The 24,297-nt window shown below is 42.2% G+C and overlaps 1 protein-coding gene across 4 annotated transcripts in view; it reads left to right on the top strand.

Moving 5' to 3' along the window:
- The window catches only part of ARHGEF4 (Rho guanine nucleotide exchange factor 4), a 221,545-nt gene that overhangs the window by 168,256 nt on the left and 28,992 nt on the right, over window positions 1-24,297 (top strand). For 3 of the 4 annotated variants that reach the window (XM_054836092.1, XM_054836091.1, XM_054836093.1), the window contains one exon: window positions 8,938-9,077. In XM_054836092.1, the coding sequence (XP_054692067.1) occupies window positions 8,938-9,077 (140 nt within the window). Of the gene's footprint in view, window positions 1-8,937; window positions 9,078-23,325; window positions 23,926-24,297 lie in introns of those variants that run through there. The other variant, XM_054836094.1, reaches the window with a different exon arrangement.

The raw sequence follows: 24,297 nt of genomic DNA, 5'->3' as shown, positions 1-24,297 counted from the left end.
TCTGGGAAAAAACAAAGGTCACATTTTTCAAATTTAAGTGTTCAAAGTTAGCCTCTTAAATCCATCTTCAGATACTTATATAAACAGCCTGCTTTTCAGAAGTGCCAAGCAGTGGCTCTTCGTGCTAACTTTGCTAGAAACAGTATGTGCCCAGTGCATCTGTGTTATTCGTCGTATCGGGTAGCTAGCTGTAGGCTTGCAGGCCTTGTTTCAGATTCTGGTATTGAATAGCTTTGTCTTAACCAAAGGTGGCTGCATTGTCAAATGTTTTAAATTATTATCAAGACAATTCTTCATTCTTTATTGTTCCAGTTCTAATGCGGGTGACTCCATTATAAGAAAGACCCGTGCCCTTTTTTTTTTTTTCTTCTTTTTTTTTTTTTCCCCCTGTTCCAGGTTTCTGTTGTGAAAATAGTATAAGGAAGTTGATATTTCCAAGCAAAGGTGGCATGACTGGGTGCAATATTTTAAAGACTTCTGTGATATTAATTGTTTTACTTCTTAGTGAGAATTCTTCATAAAAAATTACCTTAACCATTCTTTACAGTGTGGTCTTTTCCAGGCCAGTGTATAGTGGAAATTTCTTGGTTTTAGACTTAAGAAAGCTGTATGCTTTTTGGCAACAAAACCTTTAGCAAAGACTTAGCTTCCGAGCTCTTGGTCTTCTGAGATGTAAAGACAATAAAAGCACAGAATCTTTGAAAATAGAAATCAACCGGAATTTCCTACAGCATGTTTACATTCTTTCCTTTGTTTAGTGAAGTAACAGGTACAAGAAAGGAGGCACTATGAGAGCCTATGATAGCTTGAGTTTCTAACACGGTCATGTGAGTGCTCTTAGTTATTTTAGAGGTGAAGCAAACATCACAGCTAAATCAATATAATTAAAACAGACAAGGGCAGTATGAGATTTGGGAGATAACAGCACTTGCATTAAGAAAACTCCAATTAAGTTCCTGGAAAGTAGCTGCAGAGGTAGGAGGAATAACAATTCCTGAGAGAATACAGGGGAACATTTTCTACTCAAGGTCTCCATTTGAGGACTGGTGATGACTAGAAGCATTGGTTGTGTCTGAATTGTTTGAGGCTTTTTTGGTTGCTTTCTGGAGGAGAAAAAAAAAAAAAGAAAAAGATTAAAGCACGGAGTTTGAGTATGTTTGGGCATGAACCAGGGCTTTGGTTCAGATGAACTCAGATTAAGTAACGGCAGAGTAGTAAGACTCGGCAGCAGTAACATAGTGTGACTTTGTTTGCATGTTCCCACAGGCAGGTTTTGTATACTTGTGCAAACAAAAGGTGATAGAAGCCCAAAGCTGACCTTTAGGAGTGATGCCACATGTGCACTGAAGTAGTGGCAGGTGTTGAGATCAGATAGGAGAATCTGTGGGAAATCTTTTAAGAAAATGGTGTGTCATTTTTTGCCAGATTGCTGGTCTTCCAACTTGTGGGATGTGCCTATAAGATTTTGAAAAGCTGGAGCAGATGTTCTTCTAAAAATAAATTTTAAAAGTGCCTGAAATCTTATTGACAAAGCCCTTTCAAATTCATGTTTGTTAAGCTTGTCAGCTGCACTAACACTCTTTGATGTGGCTTGTACCCCGTGTTTGCTGAAGTAGGTGTTGTCCACTGTAAATAACTATTGTTCTGATTTCCTGGCTCATTTGCTTGAATTTCCTCAGTTGTTGTTACACTTTTGGGTAAGAATGGATGGATGTGGAGAAATGGACATGGTATTTGCATCTTTGCAGGTGAGCTGAAAGCTAATCCAAGGTTACTGCTGATCTGAATTGATTCTGATCATGCTCTACTAGACAGTGTCAGATATATTGTTTCCCAGCCAGCAGCCTGTCAGTATTTTGGGAGGCAGTTGTCTGATGAAGGGGCAATGTTGTTGTTGTTTTTCATTTCAAGGGAGGGGAGTTCAGTCTGGGTTTGACTTTTACTTCAAGGCATAGCAGGCACAGGGCTAAGAAGCAGAGTTAAATGGACAGGTGAAAATTCGGCATGAGTTTGGAATGTCAGTGTTTGTTATCTGTTAGAAACAAGAAATGCAACCATTTTAGTCTTCCACAGAGGAAACTTTCAAAAAATTATGATGGATGGCTTCATCTAATCCCTCCTACCCCTTAAACAGCGGCTACATCAATGAATAAGATTTGTTGTTGGCACAGTAAATGACATGCCTGACATTCCAACCAGTATATTCTATGGAGGATACAGTAAAGACTGTGCCTGAATACTAGAAGGGATTTGTCTGCTAGTTTTGATTGCTACAATTGATTTAATGTTTAAATTGTGATAGGGCTTAAAGGACTGAACTAGAATTGGCCCCATCATGTTCAGCGTTGTCCAGACATAAAGTAAATAGCATTTCCAAAGACCTCCATCTGAAAAATGAGAGCAAACAGGTTGGTATGGATGAGTAATCAGAACTGAGCAAATAAACAACAAATATGTAAAGTAGGAGGACACGTCTGCTTTTTTCCAAGTCAGTAGCTGTGATGGGAACGTGACCGGTGAATTAATAGTTTGTATGCAGTACAGCAGAGAAGATTTTTAACCAAGGATCAGGCTTTGGATCAAGAAAGTACACTTACCTGATTTCCTATCTGTTTTTCCCATTGTTTCCAGTCTTTTTCAAATCTAGTTAAACTGCTCCCCCTCTTCCCTCCCACTCATAACATCACTCAACAAGCAGGGAAGGGACTGGGGGCAGCTCTCTGCTGAGAGTCTGCCAAGGCAAAGCGGACCAAGCTGCAAGTGCGTAGCAAGTGGTAACGTGGGAGTCAGAGCTGCAGAGCCATTCATAATCCGTATCTTTCTTCCCCATAATTATCTCCGCTACCCGAGAGAGCTGAAAACTCCCTTAAGCCTCCCTGCAAGTCATTTAGATTCTAATTGGGATTTAAAAACTCTTGAAACCTGAGTGGGTGGCTCAGTGCATTATTGCTGATGAATGTTACCCTGGGTGATGTGCCCAGCAGACCCACAGAGGCCCTGTGCTCAGCCTTCCATTGAAGAGCTGTATCCTTTTTGGTTTTGAGTGTGGATTTGCACTTTGCCTCAGCTACTTAGGAACTGGTTTCATTCACAACAGCAATTCCATTTGTGGCATTGTACCAAAATGTTAATTTAATTTTATGTTGAATCCTTTCCCTTCTTAATGTTTCTTTAAAATGGAAGTGATGAAGCTTGCTTTTTCCGCTTAAATATTTTCTGCCTCTCCTCCTCATTCTGTCTTCAATTTTTTCCCTCAAAGATTCACTGAACACAGTTTCATGATTTGCTCAGAAATGTCACCATGAGGACCTCAGCCCACTAAGGCTTGGCTGTGCAGGCTCATGTCCTTAGTTGTTGTTGTTTTTTGGTTTGGGGTTTTTTTTTTCCCCCTTCATGAAGCTCATACTAACTGGTCATTGTTCCCTTGTTGCTAATTCCCCACCAGACTTCCCTCTTCCTGTTAAACTGGCCCACAACCATAAGCAGAATGATGTGAGAGGGTCCATCAGCACAGTAAAGAGCTGGAGAATTGCACTGCTGGGGCAGAAGTGGGATGACATCACTCTGATGGATTTTACTGTGGCAGCTGCATAGGGACCTCCGTATATCAAGCAGCTGATAAATGAAGCACATAATACAGAACAGGACTGATGGAGGCTGCAGCACCACTGTGGCAGCTATTTCTACGGGAGATGAGGGTTTAGCAATTCAGAATGGGTGAAGAGAAGGGTGGAGGGGCTCTTTTCACCCAGGCAATGCAGTCTTGGTTTGATTTCCCCACGCACCCCTCTCATTTATTTATCATCCTAAATCTCTTGAACTACTCCCCTCACCAGCTGTAATGCACTTTCCTGTGGGCACTGCACACAACTGCAGCAGTCTCTGCTCAGTGAGGCAGAGGGAATGATGATGTTAGCTCTGAATTAATTTGCTCTGTGAGTGTAAATCAGACTCCTACTGTTATTTTGGTGAATTATTTTAAATGTAAATGCTACAGAGAGAAATTAAATGTGTGGATGTGGTACTGAAAAGCACACTTGAAAGAGATACTTCAAATACACAAAAGTTGTTCCCTTTGTCATTAATGTAATGTGCTTTTAATAAACTATAGATGCTCTTGGACTTCAAAGCTGTCTGTAATCATCATGGATTCTTGTCCCTGCCTTAACCCTAAAAGCTGTAGACTGTAAGTCAAGTGAAAATAGATAACCACAATTTTGGGGGAATTGCCTGTAGCCCATTTTTGATCAGTCCTAGGTCATTGTTCAGGCTTCTGACCCAGGCACGTGGCTGGAGCTTCTCGCCAACAGGGAGCTACTGGGGTTTATTCCAGCTGAGACATAAACCTATGTGGCTTTGAGAGATCTCCATTAAGAGATGTGCTAGATTTGGGGCTGCAGTGCCCAGCTGCTCTGAGGGAACTGTTCTAGAAATTTATTCTTTCCCTAGTGAGCAGCTGGAATTTTTTTTTTTTTTGGTAGTGGTAGTATTTATTCATTTTTGGGCAACAGCAACTTGTGTTCACTAATTCTTGGCACTTGGAATGTGTGAAGCAGGTTCATCCTTTGAGAGGAAAGGAGCTCAAATATGGCGAACAGTGTCACCTGTACTAGGTGACATTAGTCTTAACTCTGAACTATGGTTAATATTAATTTTCAGTCTGTGACCTACAGTAGATCATCTAATCCCAACTTCTTTTGGTTTCCCACCAGGTAGATGAACAACACAAGGCTTCTCGCATTTCCCCGCCCCGCCATCCTCTGTTGATTATTAAGATCAAGGCTGTCCCAGTGTAGCCCTGCTGTTTTGTTCTCTAGTGTCAGCTAGGCTTGATCGTGGCTCCCAAGAGTAAACATCCTACCATGCAGGCAGCTGCCTGTATGCATTTCAAGTTACCCAAACTTACCTGTAAGCAGGATGCAGCTGGCAGGACACTAACTGGGGTGGCTGCTATGAGTTGTACAGCCGTGGTTTATGCTGCAGCCATTGTATGGCTTGTCTCTCACTGCAGGCACGGAGTGCTCTTCTGTGTGAAACTACCGAGCTGATAACAGCTCCAATGGCTTTCTGATGAGATGGAGAGTTCTGTAACTGTGTAGAAGTACCTCTCAGGGTTGCTTGGGGTCAAGCTTTTACATGCTCCCCTTGACCAAGGTGGGGGCACAAGCAGAGCCCAGCCAGAACCCTTCCCACTGCTGACTGCTTATGTCTGCATGCCAAAGCCTGTAGGAAGGTGTAAGGGTGAACCCATATACCTTCTTCCTCTGGACCATTTTGATCAAGCTTTATTTGATTTTTACAGAATTCTTCCCTTTTGTTTTTGTGACTGTCCTTGAATCTAGCCTGTCTTGGTGCTGTCTGCTCAGGCACTTGAAGACAGACCACCCGTGCCAGTCACTGTTCTCAGTGAAATATCTTCAAGATATTTCTTTGCAGAGTCAGGCTCTCGACACCTTTTTCTCTATTGAAATGCATAAAAAGCGTTTGTGTGACATTCTTTCATGAGCTACTAATTGCTAGAATTATCCATCTGCTTTTGTAGTTTAATGACATAAATCCTGGGCTTGGGTTTGGACTACAACAGTAAAAAATGGAGTTTTAATACTTGCACAGAAGGTTGTAGTACTAAATGTTGGTGACAACACCTCCCCGTGTTCCTGTGTATGGGATTTGTTGCCATATTTAGTGAAATTTATCAGGACAGCCATATAAAATATGGAGAAATCTGCTTGAGCTAATTGGATGCTTGGTGTTATTTTTTGACAGAATGTTGTTTTTTGATGTTGCCTGATTGCCAGGGACAGGTCAGATCAGTGGTTTCGGAGAGACATGGAGAGGCCAGCTGTGGACTTCACTGTAAAATGGAGATGAGCATTGGGGGTGGGTGGGAAATGAGGCATTTGAGTCAACTACTGTGCAGCTTAATAGTTCCCTGTCCAACTAGTACTGTGCTGTTGAGAAAGCTGGTAGACTATTTCAGCAATCTCTGCTAACTTGTCTTTAAAGATTTTTGTATAGTGCTTGCTTCTTTTCTACTTGACCTAGTTTATGCTGTGCATGTTGAGTCACTACCTACATTAAAAGCCTTCATTCTCCTACTTCCTTGATGGATTTCTAGTGCATTGGGTCACCGTTCCAGACTACTGTTTTATTTATTTATTTGTAATCATGTCTCCCATGTAAACTGCTTCAGAGCAAATTCTTATTTTTTCATTAGTTTTATCCTTCCCTGGAACGTTAGTTACTCTGGGAAAATGTATAATGGCTATCTTCAACCGTTCTTCCTCAAGGACGGAGAACTCTCTTATGACTATGGACTGCGTTTTTTGGTGAAATACGTCTATGAGGATTTTTCTGCCAGGAAAACTAATCCAAAATGCAATAGCAGTTTTGAGACTGCAGACAATTAATGAGCTTGGTAAGTTCAGAGAAGAAAAACAGATCTCTAGTAAAAGCAAACACAGCTTTCAAGGCACTTAGCAGAGATACAGAGCATTTTAAGTAATACAGATAAATATCTCCCTGGAGCTTTTGCTTTTTCATCTAAGCACAGATCGGAGAACAAATAGGAAACTGTGGGGAGGAAAAAACAAAAGCTTTAAAGATGTCAATGAACATTTTTCAAGCTGAAAATTACTTCTAGCAGTGAAAACAACAAAAGATGCATAAGGCAAAAGAAGTGAAGCTATGCATAAAATAAGGGAAAAGAATGAGATCAGAGGGATGCAAAGAAAGTTTTGAATTAAATGACTGCTAACTCCCTCCTTATAAATGATTTATTTTTATTTGTTCTTGAAAAACATTTCTAATTTGTTTTTGTTGCTGTACTAATACAGTGAAAGTTGTTCATTACTATCAGACAGATGTTTTTCAGACAGTGTATGAGCAAAAAGTGATACTTTAATGCTCTTTAAAAAAAACAATGAAGTGCAAACCCATGGTAATTCTGCATAAAATGATAATATCAGTGGCATTCCAGCTGGTTTTGAGTTTTATATTAATGGGTTAGGTCTTAGCCCCAGAACTGCTTTATATGCAGTCTGTACTACTGGCATGTATGTGGTAGAGAACTTCCGTATAAATGATATGATGTGTCAGAGCAAAGCTATGAGAATGCTTGATTTTTTGGTGAAATGTCACTTAAAGTTGAATGGTTGGGTAGTTAGACACTTCCACAGAAAACTCTGCTTTAATCATAAGCTCATATGCACCTCCATGTCCTGAACTGCCATCAATATTGAGTGGAGTTTCAGGTTTAGACAATGAATATGTCTTTGCTATGTTATGCGTATTTATCAAATTCAAAGCATAAACAATCAGTATTTAGTTCAAAAATAGCTCATACTCCAGTCATTTTGGTGTCAAGTTACTGCAATGAACTGATAGCTGCTACACTGAATTTACACCTCACCATGTTATTAGAAGTAATCAAGCGATGCATCCAAAACAAAACATCACATGTAATGAAAGCATTGACGAGGATGATCTTTGCAGGTCTTGCTGTAACCTGTGACAGCACTTTATTTTGTATTACTGGGGAGCTTTGCATTCAGGTAATAATAAGCTAATGAACCCTTAGGCACCTTTTCTTGGTCCATTGATGCAATTAGGTTCATAGGATGCACTTGCATTATGGAGTGAAATGAGGGTTCAAGAATAGGTGTATGTGTCCCCAGACTCTGACTTGTGTTTTTCCTATCCAAGCTGTACAAGATCAAGCTCAAAGGTTTTTTTTCACTTGTTCTGCAAAAATTTTGAGTATGACATCATGTATAACTTGGACAGCCAAGACTGTCACCAGGAGTGCGGATAGCAATATCTGTGGTTTCACTTCATTCAGTTCTACTACTGTAGCCATGTCAAATCTGTTAAACTAAAGTTGGTAGTCACATTGGCTGTTGTTCTCTGCACCATCTTTGTGGTAGCTACTTACTTCATGCGTAGAAATCTTTATGAAGCCCACCTCTTTGTCATGGAAACTGTTGTCCTAGCAGTTGCTAATCCAGATGAATATGTCAGTAACTGTTTTCTTTAATCATTTTTCACAGATTTGAAGAACGGAAATTTTATGCTCAGTAGCCTATGTTGGTATGGGATGAGTGAATGATTGGTCAACGTGCCACTGAAGGGTAGTTGCTAATACCTTGAGGACACCTTAGGAAAAGGTTCCTGCCTATGAAACAGATGAAGTGCCATTTTCTTCTGTGCAAGGAGTATAAATGCTATATTTTTATTTCTCTCAGGCTTATGCTTATATCTTGAGACTTCAATGCTTGTTCTAGCTACAGACCACTAACCCGCCATTATCTGTTGCTTATTTGGGGCTGTGCTGAGCAGAATGGCCCTCCTGTGGTAATAATGGATACTTCTGTAGCAAACACCCTTTCAGGGGAAAAAAAAAAAAAAGGTTCTGAAATTAAATAAATGTGTGGACAAAGAGGAAGGTGAATGTTTTTCCCAAAGGCTGAGAGTTTCCTTGGTCTGATAGGATTTGGTAAATCCTAATCATTAAGGTGTGAATTGGTAGACATGAGCTTGTTACCTAGTCAAGTTTACTGTCAACACTGCAACCACATAATGAAATCGTGTTTGCGTCATCTCTGCCCTGTGCCTTTTTTCAGAGCCTGTTTTCTTACTCTTATTTGATCTTTTCTTTGTAACATAAAGAGTTGTTGTATTTTTTAAAAATCATACTTTCCAGTCTAGAAAAAGACACAATCATTTATGGTAACAAAACATGAATGGAGAAAAATTCTCTGAAAAATGGCCATGCACCAGGGTGGAATTGTGCCCTGAAATTGCCTATATAGTTTCCTTGTCTTTTTTTTCTCTTATGCTGTGTTATAGTGTCCCTCACCCCAGCCAAGCTCATATAATTGATGCAGTGCTGCTGAGGATCTTGTGGTCTATACCAATTTGTTCTTGTTGTTGTTGCAGTGATCACTGATGGGGCGTTGGATAAGACAGCTCTAACAGATGATGTGGGAAGTGAGGAGGACCTGTATGAGGACTTCCGGAGCTCCAACCACCGCTACGGCCACCCTGGGGGAGGTGGAGAACAGCTTGCCATCAATGAGGTATTGCGCTGGTTGGTTTCTGACAGGCAGGATAAGGAAGGGTGCCGGTTCTTGTTGTGAACTGTAAGAAAGGTCAACAACCAAACCGATAATGGCAAAGTGGGTGGGGCTTCAAATGTCATTTACTGTGGGTACCACTTACCAACTGGGTAATGACAGGGTCTGGGCTTTCCATCAGGGCATTGTCCCTAGCAGGAGAGGACAGCAATGTAGGGTAATGCAGAGCCGCAGATCCTGAGCAGGTAACTGTCCTCTTAGGTGTTTTTGAATGGGAAGTTTAAGCCATTAACGAGCAGCCTGGTGAAGGCTGGTGTGAGACTTGAAATGTGGTGTACTGAAGGCATAAAGGAAATGCTGAAAAAACGTGGTCTACATACTTCTTTATTGGTAGACGAGAAGGGTGCAAAGTTTAATGTAGGCTTGATCTTTACTGCTTCTTCCTGTCCCCCAGTAAATTCACTCTAGGGCTGTGAAAGGCATGCCTGTTTAGTCAGTGCTTTTTTTTTTCTTCAAAAACAACAGCAGCAAATGCTTTTCTAGCAGTTTTCCTGCTCCTAGTGTTCAGAATCCCTGACTACAGCCCTGGGTGCCTGGGGTAAGGAAGAGACTTGCAATATTTTCTTCCCCTATTGCTTACATCCAGGGGTTATCAAACCATGGCCAGAGCTTTTTGATTTAACCTCAGCTGTTTTGGGCTGTTGTCACTGGCAAGCAAACATTAGTAGAACACAGAAAATCTTGAGTTGCATTCTCCTGCATTTACCTGGTGTGTTTGTGAGAGAGTCCCAGGCACCACAGGCATCAGTCCCACAGTGTGCACTGAGAGTGTGGGAGGAGGAGTCTGCTTCCCTCCCATTCAGGTGCTTGGCTTTGTAAGTCTTCTTAGTGTGTCTCATCAAACAGAACATCCTCTGGATTTCTGTTTCCTTTTTTAAAGGAAATCCTTACAACTCTTCAAATTCAGGAAAAAAAATTAACTTGGCAGTGGGTCTGTATATCCATCATGCACGTTATCATTTTCTCTTTCATTATTGATTATTATTGAGAAAAATTGTTTTTCTTTCTTTTCTTAAAAGTTCATTTTATTAGAGTAAAATTTCATCATTTAACTTCTAATCAAGAAATCAAATGGATGTGTCCAAAGCAGGTGTAGTTTGTGTAGTCTTTGAAGTGTATGTGGGGTTTTGTTGGCCAGTTGACTGGAAGAAGAAAGATTATTTTTGGCTTGTTCCCTAGAGGCTTGCCTGTTCAGGGGTCAACAAAACTGTAAGAACAGGCAGTACATTATTTACTTTGTCAACTGGTTCCTACGGGTAATTAATCCATCACTTAGCTTCACTGAGCCTTAGCAAAGTGCTTTCCTACACACTCACTTCCTGAAACAAAAGAGCACAGTAAAATACAAAATCTCTGACGTGAAATACTAAATCTGTGAGGTAGGGATTTTGCATGAATAGATATCTTAAGTGTTGGAATTGAAATATCTCAAATAGCTGGCAATTGGACAGGCTTATCTTCATCTTCCCTGCTGGACCAAAAGCTGGGTATTGATTAGTCTTGAGTATTTTCCGTAGTTGTGCTAGGAGTGATGTGGGGTGAAGATATCAATGTCCAATCTTTTAGTCACATTTTGTGAGTAGTCTTGTCTTTGTTTTATTGTATTCCAAATTACATTTTATTGGTCAGGGATAAGGAAACTATGGTAACCGCATTATTCTTAGCCGCCTTGGAAGAAGCAGCTTTCAAATAAACAGAGAGGGTTGAAATACATTTTTAAGGCATTTGGCAGACCAAGTGTTGCATTAAAAAACAAAACACCCAACCACTGAGTTTTAGCTCATTTTGGATCAAGAGAAAATGGTTTTGAAATAAAAAATAAACCTTTCATAAAACTAGAATAATCTATTGGCAAGAAGACTAGGGGGATAAAAGAAAGCTGGGAAGGTTGTATAGAACCCACCTAAGAAGATCAGCATGAGACTGTGTAAGAGCCAAGGAAAATCAATCAAAAAGTAATAATAAGGGTTTGGGATGAGAAAAGAGGCAGGGGAAGTCCTTTTTTTGGGGCATCTGTTTGACATTCTTTCAAATGCATTCTTGATGCTCGTGACAAGAGATTTTTCTTGGTGGAATTTACTTTGTGTTTGTTCCAGATAAAGACCCTATCCTTGTATCTTTTTGCTTCCACAGTATAATTAGATAAAATGTGGCAAGAGAAAAATATATACTGCAAATGCATTATGGTTCTGTCCTTCCGCTGCAAAGATATTATGTATAGGACAGACCTATCTTCAAGCTTCATGAAATGTGTTATATGTAGACTGAAGTCGAGAACAGGAGCGATTAAGCATATAAAAAGCCTGCCTGGGCAGGTCTCAAGTGATCATGGTGATAATGAGGAAAACTATACTGCTTATCAAGTAATTGGCCTGGGCGAGTAGGCTTAGGCCTGTTTGCTTGGAAATATCTGATGTGTACAAAGGGGTTTTTCTGTCATACTGTGTGAAGGGTCCATATGGCTCTGTGCTTTGGAAGAAATGCTATTGCAGTTCAGCATGTGGAGTGTTTAGCCCCTTGCAGCCCTATATGAACAGTACCATCCACATCTTGTGAAAGGGAAGCACTAACTGTTTGGAAAATAACAGCAAGACTTCCTGTTTTTTTCCTTATCTCTTATGGCTCTATGTTTGATAAGTTTGGAATTTGGTATGTGACGTCTTGCTCCTGAGGAAATGCCCGACTCATTGGCTTCAGCAGGCCAGGATTTTATCTAAGACATGCAACACCATTGCCTTATGTTTTAAAGGGACAATATTGTAGTATGTTACAGATGTTTGTGCTAACCAGTGCTTGTTGGCAGGGTACAATTAAGCTAATTGGTTCCAACATATATGTTTCTGATTTAACAGAGTCATTCATACAGAAAAATATTCAGGAAGTGGAACAAACAATACATCTGCCATGTACCAAGGGCAGCAGATACTCTGTCTTACTGAGCCGTGTACAGCTGGGACTGTTGAGTCTCTAAAGCATTATTCTTGTGCTAAACTCTTTGATCACTCACTGGGAAGTTGTTCCAGGCTCATCCCGTGCTCCTCCAAGCACAACCAATTTTAAACAAGACAGACATGTAAACTGGTTTTTGTTTGTTTTTTGTTTTTTTTTTTAAAAACCAAACACAAAACAAACCCCAAAACTCATAAAATGTTAATGCAGATGAAATCAGAACAACATATTTTAATTTTGTTAAACATGAATAATATCCTTCATAGCATTTTTCACATTATCTATCTACATTCCAATTAATAGAAATGTCTTGTGTACTATATGAGGACAAATTTCAAAAGACAGAAAAAAAATTAAATAGAGCTATGAAATGTTATCATCCCCTTTTTTTAAGAGTACAGAATAGGTTGAAAAAGCTATGATTGCAACTGATTTCCAGACTGAAAACAGAATTAGAATTATTGATCATATGGAAGCAATATATAACATTCCTGTGTAATCTGGGAGAGGAGATTTATTACCACTTTTATATCTTAATGTGAGTATGTAGCTCTCCCAACTGATACTAAAGCAAATAGAAACCAGTTAACAAATACCCCCCCCCTTTTTTTTTCTTCCGGTGGGGTCAATTCCCGCTTTTGTGTCTTGCGTATTTCTGCAACCAAGGTTGACAACTGTGGTCCAGAAGCAGCAATTATGATTGATTTGCAGTGTACTGTATAAAGCTCAGTGCTGTCAAGGACAAGAAATAATGTTCCCCAATGGACATAAATCTTTACTGGATCTGAGGTTTTGGTCCCGAGTGCTTGCATAACTTTGTATAGGGCTCACATGTGAATGTTCAGAGTATGGAGTCAGAATTTTAACTTCTTTTACTGCCTGATGGATTTAGTGTTTACAGTTCTAAGGTCATTTCAGAGGGCTTTTTTGCAATGGATTAAAAGAAAATCAGTATATTCAAATACTCTATAGCAATTATGTCTCATCAAACATCAAGATCAGGAGCTAAGTGGTCCTGGGGGTCACCAGAGCCATATTTCTGCTTTCTACCACAGGCAGCTGTGGCTGCTCTGAACCACTTTCTCATGCCCTTGTCAGTGTTAGGACTTGGTTGTCCCCTGTACAAGGGATCCTCCCCCAGCAGGCTGAAGATGAAGAGGGCACTGTGAAATGTCATTATCTGAGGAAAGACTATCTTGTAAGTGGATATTGGTGTTTTGGGGTTTTTTTGTTTTGTTTGGGTTTTTGTTTGTTTGTTTGTTGTTTGGTTTGTGGGGGTTTTTTTTAAAGGTGGGAGAAATGGGATAAGCTTTCACACTTGCAGTCATGCAGTGAGCCCTTAGCAATCCAAATGCTTGTTTGCACGCATGTGTGAGGTGTGGGTAGGTAGCTCCCACACCATGTATGATATGGTCTGTGGCATACACACAGACCAACAGCAGGTGTTCAATCCACACAGAAGCATTTCTATAAAATGTATAATTTTTTGCTACACCCATGCTTTCTCTAAATAGCCCTATTAATCTGATACTCATTAGGAACAAACAAAAAAACCTCAGGCTTAGCTTAGTTCTTGGGGCAAGAATAGCACATGGGGGTCTGTCCCAGTTTTAACTCCTAAACAGAAAAGCTGAGGTGTTACAGTGGAAGGGCCCTGCACATGCCTAAGGGAATGACTGGGTTCTGGGGTTGATCTCTGAATGGACCGAACTCCTCCTTCCAGGAGCCAAACTGAAGAAGCAGAACAGGAGAGGTAGCCTCTGTGTTTCACCGCTTTGTGGGCACAGGTGTGTACCCACACACACCCTGACATGTTTAAAGGGGGAAGGTACTGCCCAAACTTTCATTTGTGGCTGCAAAACAGGCCTAAATATGTCATTCAATGAAAATAACTGGAAACAGCATGATGGCTTTGGAGTTCTTACATCAGCCCTGCTAGCTGTTAAATTGTAAAGACTCTAACAGCTTCTGTTAACACTTGTTAATGATAGCTTGTGAGTATTAGGGGACTCTTAATAATGTCTGTTGTTTGCTGGCATTATATGTGTTCCCAGTTACTGGGGTGTAGAGAGAGGCTTGGCTCCACAAACAGTTTTCCCCCTGGAAAAAAAATATTCCAACAGTGTTTTAACTCCTGAAGTAACATGAGCCAAATCATCTCAAAGTCTGCTTGTATTTTATCCAGTGTATCCATGGGTTCCTGTAACAGTGTGATGCTCCTCACAGCTTAAAGAAAACATGATGTGTCTACTGATGCTAATCACAAGAGGTGGTTGTCTCTTTATGGTGAAGGCTGCAACCAACTTCCAATACTTTGGCAGCACATTAGAAGAGCTATTTTAATCCATACCAGTGGCATAGTATCCTGTAGGGCTAAGGGTTACGTTTGTAGAAGGCTTTGGCTTCTTGCCTGCTACTTCTAGCACACGAGGGCCATCTGCTATGGCGCTACTGGGATCTTCAAATCCTTGTTCTGCTGCGCTTGAGTTAGGGTGGCAGGCAGGCACTAATCCTCTGAGGTCCTGATGGTCCCTACCTATGGAGGGCTCTCACGTGCACCTAATCATAGGCTTTCTAATCTGCCATCTTCAACCAGTGTTGCCCACAGGACCCGATTGTGGAGCGCTCACGGTCAATTAGACCCTGTACAATGACAGCCAAGGATAACCTGTGAGCAGGTGAAGATGAGTGGTTTCACTATTCATGTGTAGAGTGGGAGCCTTGCTTTCAAACCCGCCCTCTGTCTGATACAGAGAAGGAACTTGCTCCTGTCCTGATGCATCTCACTAGCTATCCTCGGGAACTCCTTGCTTGGCTTTCAGGGATCCGTGGTTTGGTACCTGACTCCCCACCACTGTTCTGTGGGAGTAAGAGCATTAGAAGCACTGCAATATTCGCACCCCTTCTAAGATTTGACTTCAGAAGTGTAGCATAAATTAAACTGGAATTATTCCTGCTTGAAATGGTAGCCCAATGGTGTGCAAAGACAAGTCTGTTTTGCAGAATCTTGCTCTTACAATTCACTCTGCCAATATCTTTAGTTTAAAAATATTTTTTTGGGATGTCTGTGCCCCAGTTTGCTAGTTCAGTACATACCTGTGATGGATAACAGCACAATAACAAAGTGGATATTGGAGTACAGAGATTTGCGGAGAGAAGGGGATAAAGAAGGAATGAGACAGAGTAGGAATGCTGGGTAAAGGTTAGCGTAGAGGTTATTCCAGGTTTAAGTGTTTGCATAGAGGCAGAGGAGCAAATATATCTGGTTTTATACCATACTTATGCCTGAGGTTCCTCTCAGGATGGTTTTGATATCAGAACATTTCTTGGATTTGTTCTCTTCTCTCCAAATCCTGATTTAGAGTAGCTCTTCTCTGCAAGGTTTTCTTTTTTTCCTAATCCCCAGAAGACATTTGAACCCTGTGGTGGAAAAATAAAATCCCTCCTGACTCTTCTGGCCCTTCAGAGAGCACTGTTAATCCCTCAAAAGATCTTCCCTGTCAGCTTCAGCCCTGTTCAGTGACCAAGATACCTTGTCCCACACTCAGTAAACTGGGAGCAGAGTTAGCAGCAAGTTCAGCCGTGCTTTAATGCAGTGAAGGCATTGGCATATTCCTTGCAGCTTTATATTACTGCTCTGATAAAAGCAGCAAAACTGTGGGAGCTGTAGAGGGAGGAAAGATCAGCAGAACAACCAAGCTGCTGAAGTGCCAACCCCGCTTTTCCTGAGGCTCATGGAAAGACTCCCCCTCCCTCTGGGGCACTTGGGGCCAGCCCTTGCTCAATGCCCTCGGCATGCCCTGGGAGAGCCACTGTTCCAGTGCAGGTCAGTCATACGCCTGCTCCTTGCAGCAAAACGAGGAAATGTTACTTGCATTAACCCCACTACTCCCACACTCGAACACACGCACGCTCCATAGGCAGGCGAACAGAATGGCCTTTGTCCCTAGTGGTGTGGGACTGACTGGCACATCTCCATGTGGCACATACTTGTCAGACAGATTTGCATGGAGTTGTGGAGTGTGATCAGGGCCTCAGAGGACAGGAGTAGAGCTGTGCTGCTTTACTGCGGTTGAACATCACGTGCAGCTTCTTTCTTGAAATTTTGGCTTGAGGGGCAGGTGCAGCTGTAGAGAACAGTGACCTGGAAAGGTGTTGATGGGGTTATTTTGTTTCAATCCTACTTCTAGCTGGTTTTATCTTAAACTTTAGAGAGGATCCTGCTTTGGCTATTCCACTGATTTGCACTAGCAAATCTTCATGTCAAGGGGTTTTAGGAAAAGAAAGCAGGCTGCTTGAGCTATCCAATATAGACTGAATGTTCTGTTTTTTCACATTCCTCTGTCCCTAATGGATGCTTTGCTAGTAAAGCAGAGGGGCACCTTGTTCGTTTACTGTTGGGGCTATGAATTTCCCATCCTTGCCTTGCTGATCATCTTGAAAGCCACTTACCAAGTTTGCTTCTGAGCAGTATCTTAATTGTTACTAATTTATTGGTTGATGGGGCAGGTTCTTGGAGAACAGCCCATCAAGACTCATTCTTCAGGGTGTGTTGTTCTGCTGCATTTTTTTCTGGCCTGCTGGCTAAACCAGAGGTCTCAGAAAAAGATGGCCTTGGAAAGTTGCTTGGCCCTGTAAAATTTCTGTCCTGCTTTTCTGTGTGTAGAACATAAAAATGTCTAGCCTTTTTCTTCTACACAGCTTATCTATGTCTTTTACCCACTTATAGCTTTTCTCATTCTCATACTCCATGGAGCTGCTTGTTCTCACCAGTCCTCCTCTGGCTCCTTTAACTGTTTCAGAAGACAGTGAAGGAGTATTCTCAAATTAACATTATTACATGCCAGCTTGGAAGAACTTTACCAAGCTGTTACCTGTAAGCAGTTTTCCTGTTTTCTACATCTGCAAGACTGGTATATCCTGTAAGAAAGGAGAAGGCTGAGCAGTCAGGAAAGTGTCATAACACTGCTCTGCAAATAAACACATTTTTTTACAGATGACAGCTAAAGGGACCCTGTATTCATTTTATAATGTGTGGGCTCAACAGAATATGCCAGACAGCCCAAAACCACATGGCTTTCTTGAAAACTCTGTATAGTCAGAAGGAAAGGAGTCTTATGATCTAGAAACTACCAAAAAATAAAGCTTGCTCTTGTTCCTCCCTCCTCCAGCCACCTCTCTTAATCCCTGTAAGAGTTTTTATCTTTTAGTGGTTTTTTCAGCTCCATACATTATGCATCTTCCTCTGCTCCATGTTAGTTACCACATTCATCTTGTCACCTTGCACTGTTACTCATACCCTTCTTCTCACCCACGTTATCTATTTTCACTGGCTTCACTGCAACTTCCTCTGTCCTCACCTGCTTCAGATCCCACAACTGTACCCATGTCTGTTCCCTCTTGTCTTTCCCTGACTTTTCCCAGAGTATTTCTCTGCCTCTGTTTCTCCCTTATTTCTCTGTTCCAGCCGACATAGTACCCAAGTGAAGATCATTCCTTGTCTATCGGTGTTATCCATGGCTGTCAAAATTTCAGCTCAAAAGCAGGATAGCAAAAAAAAAAAAAAAGGCATTAAAATATAATTTCTAGGACCTCCTGAACATCACCTCCCTTGGTCACTAAGGATACATTGTCACCCTGTCTGTTCCTCAACTCTGTAACAAGAGTGTCATCTTCTATTCTGACCGCTTTCTAGCTATTGCATTCAAGCTGTTAACCTTGCCAGGTCTCTATGATGCAGCGTTTCCTTTCCTATCCATCCACCTTACCATCTTTATTTCAGAGCATTGTTAATACAGCATCCTTTGTTCTGCCTGTGTCCAATCTTGTATTGAAAAGATTCATTTTCCTAGGCTATTGCATGGGCTGTGCCAGCCTGTCTTTGCATATCTCTGCTTGTTCCTTCCCTCCACCACATCCATCATAACATGCTTAGTTTTGTTTACCAGGCCATTCCTGTCTGTATCCCTTACCTGTCATCTGTCATCAGTATTGAAAGAGAATTTTCTACCTTCAGTCAAAGCCAAATGCATGCCCAGCTCTAGCCCAATCCTGGAAATGTGTTGTCATCTGTGTGTGATGCTGGAAGCTCCCTTGCCTCGACTCACAGAAGCGCGTGGGATGTGTTGTGTCGGTACATGGCTCACAGCAGCAACATGGTTCCTCCGACACCGGAGCTCTAGGCCATGACAATAATTCCCAGATGCTTTAAACATGTTAATACTTCTTGTTGCTGTTCTTGAAAATAAAACTTGCTTTAGGAGAACTTAGGGAGATTTTCTAGCTTTAGTAGAGTCTCAAAGCAAAAGTCTGGTTGCTAAGCAGATTCTGTCTCTGTTGTTGTTGCCGGGGTGGCCCACCTAAATGGCTGCTTTTCTTGCACTGTACAATGTGGCCATGTCTTAATCTGTGCACTACACAAAAAACTGTCAAGCCAAATTTCTTTCCATTGATAATTATCTCATGAATCTTAGTACTCAAGCAAGAGAACAACTTGTGACATTTTGGCAGTATTACATGAGTAAACTATCCAAGGAAGTACTGGCTGTAAAAGCTGTGTGGGCTTAAACCATGCAGTACTAGCTAGAGAAACATGCAGTGGGAGTAACTGTGCTCTAGTAACACGGTGTTACACACTGTAAAATTGAGAGCAAATTGTGGGCCTTTGACAGACTGTTTTCCATTTTAGAAATATATGATTATATGCACTTTAAGAAGCTGTACTTGTTCTGATGTTTTCTGGCCATGGCTCCGTAGTGAATTCCATCCTTTTGGGAGGTGTTAGCTGCAGTTGTTACTGAGGGTTAGTTCAAAGCATAACAGGGTTGACAGTTGCTTAGTTTGGATGCAGAGAAAAGTGTGATAGCGGGATATTGGGGAGTTAAGGAAACGATTTTCATGGATTGATTTGCAGGTAGCAATGCTTGCCCCTCTCACGATTTCATTCTTGGTCCTTGTTTTCAGTTGCTGAACTGAAAACTGAGTAGAAATTTGTCCACTGAACGTCCACTCAGAGCCTGGATTCCTCTCTGAAAGATGCATTTGAAATTTGTCTATTACCCCAATGTTATTAGGTGGAAGTATTTTCATCACTCTATTAAAAAAATAAAAACTAATAGAGGCTTCTTACCTGAGAAGCTCTTCGACAGCTCTGTGTTATGAAAAGGACAATAATAATGTGGTCGTTATTCTGTCAAAGAAAAGTTAAAGGGGGGGAAAACCAGTTATATGGATCAAGGCAAAGTTTGTTACTGTGGCTGTTGAACTGTTGAAGGCTTCTGCATGTGCTGGACATGTTCTCTTCCTCTGTAGTTCTGTATACACAGCATCCCAACAACCAGTGATGCCAACTAGAGGGACAGGGAAGTTCATGTTTGTGTCTTTGGCTTCATTGGTGTAAAAAGAGAGAGTAATGCTACCTCATAAGATACCTAGTTAGGAACATCTTAGGAAAACCTGTAAGGAAGTTAGTATTTCCATGCTCAGTTCTGGGTTTGTATAGTACGCAAACTCTGTTGAACAGAGGCGGCAAACCCACAACTGACTGACTGGTTTGTCTATGCTCTGTGCTCTCCGCAGAGAATAGGGCAGCGCAGCTGAGGCAAAAAGTATGCGTCTGCGTATCGGATAGGCCTAATCCAGGCTCAGTTCTAGCACCACTACTCCTGTCTTTGTTACTTGTTAATATTTTGACACATTTTTCATATAGCTGCAGAGGGGGTGTTGATAAATGACCCAGTAAGAGTGTTCTTTTTTCCTCTAGTGATTTTTAGAGCGCAGTTTATTTGTACCTACAATACTAACGCGTCCTTGGCTTTAAGAGGAGTTGAATTGCATTGTGTGTCTTGTACTTGTAGCAAGCACATCCCTGTTTGTGCTAAGTCAAGTATAGGAAGTCCTGGAAATACGCTTTAGCATGGTATCTAGCTTTACTACTCAAAGCCTTGCTTTCCAAGTCTGCTCTCTTGTGAAAGAGGGGAAAAGTATCTTTCTGTTTCTGCTTTATCTAATATTAGACTGGGGGTTCTTGAATAACTTATTCTCTGAAGGCTTGTGTGCTCCTGTGACTGCAGTGTGGCTTTGGGAGCCATTAGGCCTTTGAGGCTGCCCTGTGCTCATCACTTGCATCATTTGAGTGGCAGCGTTATTCCCTTAGTGCAGTCCTGGCTGAGGATGGCTTTTAGAGGAAGGATTGGACATAAATTATTACAATTGAAAATTAGATTCCAATGAAGATTGTGCAACACTTACTTGAAATATGCTCCCTCAGTGATAGTAATACAGACTATATCCCACTCTACAACAAACCGCAAGGTAAAACCTTCAGTTATTTCATCTCTTGCTGATGCCACCTACCACAGGAGCGCGTCTGATCAGTAAGGAATAAGAATGAGGCTTTATTTCTGTCATAGAAAAATGCCACGTGGTGTTTAGCAGCATGTGGCAGGAGCTGGAGAGGCCCCTCCCTCCTCTGCAAGCAGGTTGAGTTGCCATGGAAGTAACTCCCCCATGGACAAACTCTGTGAAGGACTGTGTGAGGGGATTCACTGCATGGGGGTGAAAACAAAAGCCAGGTCACAGCTAGAGTCATGCTGCAGTTTTTGTCCTTGTCGAGATCAGTTTCTACTCATGCTTGCTTATTTACTGTGGGGTCAGAAGGGTAACTGCAACTTAACATTACTTGTGTAATGCTCCAAGATGTACACAAGGTAAACATGTTGTATGTGTCCAGGCAGTGTAGTACAGGAGGGCACTTAGGCCTGTACATCAGAAAAGCAAATGAACATAGCTGTGGCTTAGGATGTTTATCTTAGAGACAGCTCCAGCAAAGTTAGGTGAAAATGCCCTTCTGTTACAATTTTGTATCTTTTTTTTCTGTATTTTCATCTTGGTATCAGTTTCCTTCCAAGCAGTCTCAGAGCAGTGCCCAAGAAGTTAACTACTTTCCCCTTTAAGATGTCTTTATAGATATTCAGTCAAACTTTCTGTGCTTTCATGTTCAAGTGCTTGAGCATGTTCATGAGTGGCAAAGATTTTAGGAGATTACTAGAGAATTACATCATCATGGATTTTAGAAATGGCCCGGTATCCTGTGGCACCAACGGTATACCTCTGCCAGCCTGACTCACCAGTGTGTGTCTTGGTGGGTCACTGGAGTTTATCTATTAATTAAGTAATTAAGTAACTAGAGAGTAATTAAGTGACTAGAGAAGATGGTAGTGCAGGTTTCAAAGAAGCGTATGTGATCGTGCTTCCCATTCACCATGATTAGCTTCTCCTGAAGATTTGCATCCCTCCTAAATACTGTTCAGTGGCTTATGCCCAAACTCAATCTGTTTGTGAAATGCCTTCAAAATCAGACAAGATTTGCAGAATGCCCAGGAGTTGAACAATGCAATGATGGGTCAACTGTGGACTTGAAGAAATTCCATTAAATTGAAGTCTGCAAGCTTAGGGACCTAAATATCATGCAGGGAGAACTGTTTTTTCAAAGCCATTAACTGAATGCAGGCCAAAAACTCAAAACTACCTGGGAGCTTGGGCAGCCTGTGGATCCCAGTAGTTTGCTCCATATGAGAAGTTCTGCTTGTCAGGTCTTGAAGCTGGACTTGAGAGCACAAGCCCTTGTCCTACGCATTATCCCCCTTGTTCTATATTTAGGCTAGAGACAGAGATCTGCAGGATCTTTAAGTTCAGAAACCAGCAAACTGAAATAATTCTAGACTTGATTTTTATAATGCCAAAAAAGTCAGATACCTTAAATGTTACGGAAGCATAAGGAGACAGTGGAAGTTGTTTGACTGCTCAGCACTTTCTATATAACCCCTGCTGAGGTTAGCACAATTTGGGGGGGGGGGGAAGTACCCAGCCAGACTATAACTCTTAAACCTGTTCCCATTTAAGTCTCTCACCTGCTGTGTTCCAGGATACATACAGGAGATATACAGATTTTCAAGAAAAATTATGGACATTGATGTGCTAACACCTGAAAAAAGACACCTTTTTTAATATGCGTTCTCTCAACTGTGAGAGCAGCTGAGTGCGTTCTGTTCGTACCCACAGCATGTGGCTGCTCCCTCATTGCCCTTCCCAGAGATGGATTCTACCACAGGTGTTTAGCAGTCAGTATGTTTAAGGGGGGAGCCATGACTTCTGGTTCATGCTCCTAGGAATGCATGTGTATAGATCTATGCGCGTTGGTTTTTTGGATTTTTTTTTCAATGTTTGAACCTATTGGGTAAAGTGCAGAGTCATCCTCTTTGCACCTAGCTCCATGCACTAGCTACTGTATCCTAGCCCTAGCTCCTGGGGCTGGATTGACGTTTCTCAGTTTCATGAAGGGGGTGTGTGTGGGGCGAGCACGTGAGAACTGGAAGATGTTGTACTACCTCCTGTCAATGAAGGTCCTGAACTCTGGGTCCTCCCTTTCCTGGGGAATGCTATTACTGTCAGCTGTTGAGTAAAAGGTGGGCTCCTGGCTAGAGGCAAGAGAAGGGCTCCAGCTGTAGTCAAAGAGCCTGTTTGTGACAGGTGATCTCCAAGAACCATCCCTGACTTTTCTGAGGACGAGTGCCTTTTCATCCTGATCATGATCATACATTGGTGGGAGCTATGCTTAGGCTAGGGCATCTGTGAGTGTACCCCAGACAGCTTGATGCTTGGTGAACTTCACAGTCCAGCAGGAAAATGTTAAGTTCATAAAAGCACGCTTAGGGTTCTGCAGAGCTGATGAGGGGTTTTCTGGTTGCAGAGATTTGGGGTTTAAGTGCCTCAGTCCCATGGAGGCATTGGCAGAGAAAGCCAAGTTCTTTAGACATTCTGGCTCCAGGATCCTGCCAGGAAGTGGACGGCAGAGTCAAACAGGAGCCACTTCTCCTGGACCCCCAGTCAAAGGGCTGCATCTCCCCCTGTCCTCCTTGCAAACACCCAGCAGCTTGTTGCACACTCAGGTGTGCAGGAAGCCGTGTATGCCCTCACCATGCCCTTGTACTGTTGCACGGCCAGCTTTCCCCAACCCCACCCAGAGGAGCGGGATTTGCCTTCTAGCAGGACTTGTCTGTATTGCTGGCACGCTTTTAAGTGCGGGTGGAAGGATTTAAAAAAGCAGCCGCCTAATCCACTCCTGACCCTCCTTAAAAGCCTCCCCTGCACACCACCACGTCGGGCTGGCGCTTGCCGCGTTGCTAAGGCCTGCATGTATCCTGGAGACGGCGCCCAGCAAATAGCTGAGCCGCTCTCTGGAAAGCCAATATCACAGCCCGGATTGCAGTGCTCCGGCACGCTCGGGCTTTCTGCAAGAAGGAATTAAATGTCTTCCTTCTGCTAAAGCAATGGTGATGGTTCCTTCGGCAAAGAAGATGTGGAAACCCACGGCTGTGCTGATAAGCATCCCCTTGAGATAAGGGGGTGGGCAGGGGGGCGTTTTGGCACTTGTGCTGTGCAGGACCAGCAATGGCTGTGTCGAACCATTTAGACTTCTGCTTTTGAGAGCTGCAAAACAGCTTTTGTTTGCAGCCCTCTGCCCCCATCTGTGCCCCTGCTGTGGGCTGTACAGCGGTCACTTAAGCAGCCTGCTTTTTTTTTTTTTTTTCTTTTTTTTCCTTTTTTGGGGGCTGAAGCCATGGCAAAGGTCCCCGACCGAAGCAGGCACAAATGGAGTGCACTTCACACTTTCCTCCGCTGCAACATGAACCCGGAGACCCAGCGGGTAGTGGTCTTTGTCATCCTACTCTTCCTCATCATCGTCAACGTGGTGCTGATGTTTCTTTTGGCATTTCACTGAAGGACTGCTGGTAGTGGTGTGGTGCATGAGGGTTTCCAGGACTGGGCGACAAATCAGCAGGTCAGCTTGTCGTTGTCTGCCTCTGGTCTGCTTGTCTGCTGTTACGGTAACTGTGTGTCTCAGAGTATCCCTCCTTTGTTTTTTTTAATGGTCACCTTCCCCACCCTGCTCCCCTTACTCTCCTCCTGTCATCACCTGTGCCTTGCGGTTTGGATCACCGTTAAACCAGAGAAAGGGAAAGAGGTAACAGAGCCAACCTGCTTAATCGTAGCTGCTCTCCGTGGCACTAATCAACCTCGATTCCTAATGATGACAATACTGTGCCTATACGTAGCACTTCTCAGCCCTGGAGAAGCCCAAAGTGCTGCTGCTTTGTTCACAGAGGGACAATCATCCTATAATGAGCCCTTTCGCAAGGACCTGCTACATGTA

Source organism: Grus americana, chromosome 9 (genome assembly GCF_028858705.1).
Source record: "Grus americana isolate bGruAme1 chromosome 9, bGruAme1.mat, whole genome shotgun sequence".
Classification (NCBI taxonomy): Eukaryota; Metazoa; Chordata; class Aves; order Gruiformes; family Gruidae; genus Grus; species Grus americana.
This window is presented reverse-complemented; position numbering and strand designations above follow the sequence as displayed.